General features: G+C 43.6%; 1 protein-coding gene across 1 annotated transcript; it reads right to left on the bottom strand.

The window, feature by feature from the left end:
• Positions 1–645: 645 nt before the first annotated feature.
• LOC119647945 lies at positions 646–1,469 on the bottom strand. The gene is made up of 2 exons (XM_038049309.1): positions 880–1,469; positions 646–825 (listed from the first exon to the last, which is right to left on the bottom strand). The coding sequence occupies exons 1-2, from the start codon at positions 1,121–1,123 to the stop codon at positions 758–760; spliced, it is 312 nt and encodes a 103-aa protein (XP_037905237.1). The 5' UTR covers positions 1,124–1,469; the 3' UTR covers positions 646–757.
• Positions 1,470–7,412: the final 5,943 nt, after the last annotated feature.

Below are 7,412 nucleotides of genomic sequence, written 5' to 3'. Positions count from 1 at the left end.
ATGACCAATAGTTAAAAGGATGCCCTCGCTTTCATCAGTATTACCTCAAATAAACCCTTTCGGCATCAAAAAATGTGGCCTCCATTCCCCCGAAAAATGATCACCACTTTTTCGGGAACTATGGGAAGATGCGGTAAACTCGGCTCAGTGAAAGTTGAAATAATTCTGCGATTCGTGCAAATTACGCCGCTCGACGCTGCGATGCCAAAACGCTTCAATTCAAGGTCTTTGGTCCCACTGACAAGTGATCCTGAGGAACTCAAGGCACTACACAATTTCAAACTTCACTAAAGGCCATGGTCTGACCCACGTCTCCTTTTCTTGAAAGGTAGGCCATCCTTCAATTATATATTAAAAATCTAGAGCCAAGCCATACCAACAGCTGGAATAAAATGGCAACCTCTACAATAGTTTAAAGAATGATGCAACTGAATCTTGGAAAATTAAAGATAGTTCCCTTCATCTAGGCAAAAGTTATCTTAAAAGCTTCTGGAATCATGACAGTCAACATCACTTAACTGTAAGAAAAGGAAATATAGTCCTCTGAAACTCTAATATTTTCGAACGTTCGCTAAAAATTTGCTTCTCTACTGCATTTTATGCCCTCGAAATTGCCCCAGATTATCAAAAAATCCAATACTAATGTTCCCCTCATATAAGATTTAATGTTTTTATTTGTTGAATAAGGTTACAAATACAGAACTTTGGTATAGAATAGAAAAAAGAAAACTAAATAGCAGCTCCTTGTCTCCAATAATTAGTAAAATAGTCCACTATAAAATCCGCCGAGTCCACCACGGTAGTAGCTCGTTGAGTAGTATGGAGCTGGAATAATTTCACGTTTTTCAAATGTTATCAATTATAAATTATGTATCATACCGCCATATCGGTAATATCCATAGTAAGGGTTACTGTAGCGATAACGATAAGTATATGGGTAAGTGTCCGGGTAGTACTCGAAACTATACGAAGAAGCAGCTCCTTTCAGGTCGTCCTCTGCACTTGACTCCAAACCCTCATTTTGCTCCGCGCGTTTCTGTAACTGTTGAGGTCTGGCTTCCACACTTCCAATAATAACGCACACACCAACCAACAAGAATGGTAAAACACTAACAAACTTCATCCTGGAAAAACTACTTTAGGATCTTCTGCGATCTTAAGAACTTTGCAACGAAACTGATAGCTCGATAAACGCTCTGCGCTTTTATATACCAAGTTTTCCAAGCCCAGATCGTCGGACGCTGGTGGAGGTCAATTATTCCCAGAATTTCTATTAGTAATTATCTCGCTAAATTCTTCTTATCATGCAAACTGTGCTGTATGGAAATGACATGGCAAAGAAGTTATCTTGGTAGAACGTTTTACGTGGCCGATCCAACTAATTATTAGGCCTATTCAAAGCCACGGAGCCGCAACCAAAGTCCACGTTAGGAGATTATAAGTTCAGATGCTTCTAGGTTGAATTGCTAAATATATACTGCACTCTTTAGGTTTTCAACTCCTTGAGTAACTCCGAACTGTAACTATGCTTTGTGACACCCTTACTACCATCACGAGATCAAGTGCAGAACTTAGAGAATGCAACCTCAATTTCCGCTGCGACAGGAAAATAAGAACCAGAATAGGTTTACGGAAAAGTCGTTATTGTTGATGTTTAATTTAATATTATGACTTATTACTCCGCTGCAGTCTTTCAATTTGATTGTGGGAAAATCTTCGCGTAATTCTTCTTATACAGTTCATTGTACAGTAGACGTTCTCCCATTGTCAAGTCGCATCTTGACTTATTGTTTGTAAACTTTTCACGTTTATCATAATTTGCCACAATTAGTCTTGAACTCCAACTCATCGTAAAGTATTCTGTGTTAAGGATGTGAGAAAATACCCATTAGGTATATTAGGGTCTTCCAAGTTAGCTCTAATCTTTTGATAGTTTGAATATTATTAGAGCGGTAATTGGGAAATATGGCATAACTTTGCTTTAGTGGATGCCTTTGATTCGATAACCCCAGTATGAACTTTCTACCGTGTAATATGAAACCCCCCCTTTCGGGGCCGAGAATCTGCGACATTTCTCTCATCAATAAGGCTCCAATCAGGTGATAAAAATCGTGCCGTACTAAAAATATGCAAGAATCTGAAAAAAAAGGTAGGGCTGAATATACAAAGAAAGGTTCCACCAACTGCTGTCTCAAACGATGACAAATATAATGATGAGCAGTTTAAAATTATGTTTTGCTGACAGTCAAAAAAGCCTATAACAAATTAAAGACCATCTTTCGCGTGAATGGTCAAAGGGTAGTATAAGTCCCAGGGCGAAACGTGGATTGGTATCCACGATGGAGCATAAAACCTCGGAAATGCCTGCTGAACCAACACCAACAGCTCTACTACCAAACCCTATCTCCACTTCCACGTGGTGACCGCTGGGAGCTCTTTCGTAACGAAAACCTGCAGACGGAGAAGGATGAAGACGAGTCTCCCGCGCCTAAAAACGGGACAAACTGTACCAAGCGGTCCTCCAGGTTGGGGGTTGGGTAGGGCTGACAACCCTACACGGAAAACCGATGCTACGGAGCAACGAAAGGAGCCTCAGACAGGATGGACTTTAAAACGACGGACCCGGCAACGACAACGGATTAACGATTTGCGCATTTTCTCATGGAACGTGCGCTCCCTGTACAGAGATGAAGCTGATAAGCAGCTAGCCGATACCCTGTCCCAATATTGGGCTGATATAACAGCGTCACAAGAGATGCGATGGACAGGGACCGGTTTCCTGGAGAAGAGCCGCTACACCATATATTATAGCGGTCATCCAGTAAACCATGCGCTCGGAGTAGGTTTCTTAGTCAGCCAAAAAATGAAACCTGCTGTTAACCGAACGACTGTGCACTCTGGGCTTGCGAGGCAAGTTTAGAAATATAAGCCTCATTAAAGTTCACGCCCCTACAGAGGAGACTGCAGAGTCGGAGAAGGATACCTTCTACGAGGCAGTAGAACGAACCGTCGAAGCCTGTCCCAGATATGATATCAAAATCATACTTGGGGATTTTAACAGCCAAGTAGGGAAGGAGTCCGTATTCAGGCGATACGTTGGCTACCATAGCTTACACCAAAATACAAATGATAACGGACTGCGGATTATTCAATTAGCAGGGACACACGAAATGGTTGTTGGAAGTACCTCGTTTGCGCGGAAAGCGGTCCACAAACATACATGGGCCTCTCCAGATGGGACCACTTTCAATAAAATTGAGCACGTGTTGATCGGGCGCCGCCTTGATGAATGTCAGAACATATAGGGGGGATCACTATCTCGTTGACATTGTGATCCAAGCCCGAATAACAACACCACCTAGAATCCCCTCTAACAATCAGGTGAGAGTTAACACTGAAGCCATCCACAACACAACCCTCCGCAACACCTATTAGAGGGAAATGGATGCCGCAATAACCGCAGGCAACAGAGGACCTGGATATGAAGCATCAACAAATGATCTTCACAATCACCTGAAGAACGTTATGATTGATTCAGCGGAAAGCCTATTTGGTCCCAGCCGCAAAAGGAATCGGAACGGCTGGTTTGACGATGAATGTAAGCTAGCAACGAAATGGAAGAATGCCGCATACCGAGTAATGTTGCATTCTCAAAGAACGCGGGCACGCGCAGAGACTTATCACGAACTGCGTCGAACGGAGGAGCAACTTCACAGACGGAAAAAGGAAGCCTGGGAGAACCAACAAGTCTGTGAACTAGAAAAGTACAGAAAGCAACCACACCAGACGCGGAAGTTTTACCTACAACTCAGCAGGATGAAGCCTTATACACCTCGATACTGATCCTGCTGAGAAAAAGACGGAAATCAGATTTCCGACAGAATGGGCATATTGGAACGATGGCTTGAGTACTTTGATGAGCTGCTGAACAACCAGAACATCGGCGAGTTGGAGGTCCCGCCAACTGAAGACGATGGACAAATACTGCCACCACCAAGTTTAGGAGAAATAGTCCGTGCAATTCATCAGCTAAAAAATTATAAGTCGCCAGCAGCCGATGGAATTACAGCCGAATTGGTTAAATATGGAGGCGACCAGTTACATCAAGTGGTTCATCAAACTTGCCAACAATGCCTGACGATTGGCAACGAGGCATTATCTGTCTCAGACATAAAAAAGGAGATATCACACAGTGCAGTAATTATAGAGGTATTACGTTGCTGAGTACCATTTATAAGATATCCTCCGCTATCTTGCTAGGCTGGATAGCCCCATACGCCCAGAACATCATTGGCCCATACCAAAGATGCTTCACTCCAAGCAAATCAGCAACATATCAAATCCAATTTTGTGACGTTCTCACCTTTCTCGCAGACATCCACCTAGCCGACTAATATACGCTATATAGAGATTCTGGCATCAGATATAATGGGCACTTCCGATGTGGTACGACAAAAATGAAGATTTAGTGTACCTTGTTTACCGTGCAGATCTGACTAGTTCATCAGCCATATGAGCGAAGCATGGTCATTCACCACTTCAGGTGTTCTGCCTTCTATGTACGGAGGAAGAGGGCCTTCGAACACGTTAAAAATATTAGACAATGATGGCTTTACGGTTTCTTACCATGGCAGAGGCAAATCGTCTTACGCTGCCTGACCTCTGCCCTGGGAGCAGGGTAACCGAAGCGGCTCGCACATTTTAAGTGCTCCTTTATATAATTCGCAGTACACAACATGACTACTACTTATATTGAGCGAAAATCCGCCCGTACTATTGACCAAAGCTTGGCGAGAGCTGAAACTATTTTTTTTTGCGATTGCATCGGAAACTGAAAACAAACGAACGTTGAGATATCGGCGGAACTTTTTGTAAGAAAACACGCAAGCTAATCTGAAAATAAAAAAATGATAGCTTAACTGCGCGTGGACCTGTAACACTCAGGACCTAGGAGCGCTGAAGACGGTATAATAAAGATGAGCATCGATTCCGTCCACGAAGCACGAATTGAGCTCGTACTCTCCTACTGTCGTATGGCTATTCGCAAGTTTCAAAGCCAAATCGGAGCATTTTGTAAATTAAACCACTTTCCTCTTTATGGCTTAAACCTGCTTGTCACACCATATCCCTACCAAAAACATGCTTTAAACCTTCATATACTTCCACGCTGTGAATGCTCAACATATTTGTTGGAGCAGTAGCAAATACAATCCAAAAGGAGAGAAGCTATTTGATTTCATCACTTCAATTGGTCTTATGACTGCAAACGACGCACGTACGTTCGTGAGACCGAGAAGAAGCGAAGTAATTGACCTAACAATCTGTACCTCAAAAGCGTTAGAGTTGATTACACACTGGCGAGTGCTAGACGAGGTCTCACTGTCAGATCACCGATACCTAGAATTCAATCTGACTATTGCGGGCGATTAGTCTGCAGTACAAAGACTGAACCCTAGGAAAGCGAATTGGACAAAGTCAGTGCAGAAACTCAGGAATTTCACCAGGTGACTTCCAAACCGTGCTTGCAAAAGTAACAAGAACGAAGACTTGTCAAATTTCAGGAACTCACAACGACAATATAAGTGGCTCGTTAGGTGTTCGAAACGAGACTCCTTTAGATCGTACTGTGAGGAACTGGAAGGCGAAAGAGACACTACCAGGCTGTGCAGAGTCCTCAAAAGGGATGAGTCGGCCAAGTTGGATTCTCTTAGAAAACCCAACGGTACTTTCATGAGCTCCAAACTGGATTCAGTACAGACCCTCCTGGTAGTACACCACCCAGGAGAACTGCTCAGAAAAGTGGCAGGGTGATAGTTGACGGTCCTTGCAACCCCTTCAACACGCAAGCGCTGCAAGGGAAATGGAACACTGCGAAAGCAGTTGTTACCCATGAAAAGGTGAGAGCTGCCAACTGTCCTTTCAACATTTCAAAGCAGCTGGTGTGGATAGTATCTATCCGGCAATGCTAAAGGAGGGTATAGAGCACTATAATACACACAATATTTTTCGAGGATGTCTTGCTCTGGGATACGTGCCTTCCACTTGGCAGAAGGTGAAGGTAGTCTTCATACCGAAACCTGGGAAGGATGACTATTCTAATCCAAAGAACTTCAGATAGATCAGCTTGACTTCATTCTTGCTGAAAGGTTTGGAGAAACTGGTGAAGCGTCACATTCGTGGACACGCACTTAGCTCACACCAACTTAGTGATGGTGCGCCTTTTCAAACACTTTGTGATGCATCCAGAGAGCATGTGTTGATGATGCTTTAATTAAGTGGATCCATGCTATTCTAACGCAGAGATTGCTGTGCGCTGAGGTGGGTGTCGATCGCTATCTGACTGCAGAAACAACGAAGGGCTGCCCCCAAGGAGGTAGCTTTCGCCACTTCTGTGGAGTATGCTGATCGACTCACTACTAAGCGAACTGCAAAATTTGCCAATACACGCTCAAGATTATGCTGAGGATATGACTGTGTTTGTTGTTGATCGGGAACTTGGAACGGTGTGTAGAAATATGCAACATGATTTGATAGACAGTTGGTGCCTCAGACATGATCTTTCAGTTAATCCAAATAAAACCACAATCGTATTACTTACAAAAAGGAGAAAACTGGATGAACTTTGCCTCCCTGGGATGAGAAGTACTACCCTTCAACTCTCCGAAGAAGTAAAATATCTGGGGGTTACTCTAGATAAAAAACTTCTTTGGAACAAACATGCAGAGGTAAAGATGAAACGAGCTCTCATAGCTTATGGGCTGTGCAGACGGACCTTTGCCTCGACATGGGGACTTAGACCTCATGTGGTAATGTGGATATATGTTGCCATCATTAGGCCGATGTTCCTATATGCATCCGTAGTGTGTTGGGTTAAGGTGAGACAAAAAGGCTTTCATCGTAAACTAGCCGCACTGCAAAGAACTGTGTGTCTGGGTCTCACTGGTGCCATGAGCACGACATCCGGCGCAGCTCTGAATGCATTACTCAATTTGCAGCCCCTGGATATATTTATTCAAAGCACTGCAATGAGAGCAGCTCATAGACTAATTCAATTGGATCTATGGGGAAACAACGGATGTGGAGGGCACAGAGCATTGGAGGAGTTACTGGGAGGACTGAATGCGTTTCTTAAAATGTCTTCCGATTCTCGTGTCCCCATACATCTGTTTGGTAGAAGATATGAAGTTACTCTGAAGCATAGAGAGGACTGGGAAGACCCAGAGGAATGTGTGGCGGGATATACGGAAGTCTTCTACACCGATGGCTCAAAAACAGAAGAGGATTCTGGAGCCGGAGTGTACCTCTCGAATAAAAACGAGAAGGGGGTTTTTCCTTTGGGACCATATGAAACGGTTTTTCAAGCCAAAGTCTATGCGATCCTAAAGGCGGCAAACTGGTTGATTGACGAGCGC

This window comes from Hermetia illucens, chromosome 2, assembly GCF_905115235.1.
Source record: "Hermetia illucens chromosome 2, iHerIll2.2.curated.20191125, whole genome shotgun sequence".
In the NCBI taxonomy this organism is placed as follows: Eukaryota; Metazoa; Arthropoda; class Insecta; order Diptera; family Stratiomyidae; genus Hermetia; species Hermetia illucens.
This window is presented reverse-complemented; position numbering and strand designations above follow the sequence as displayed.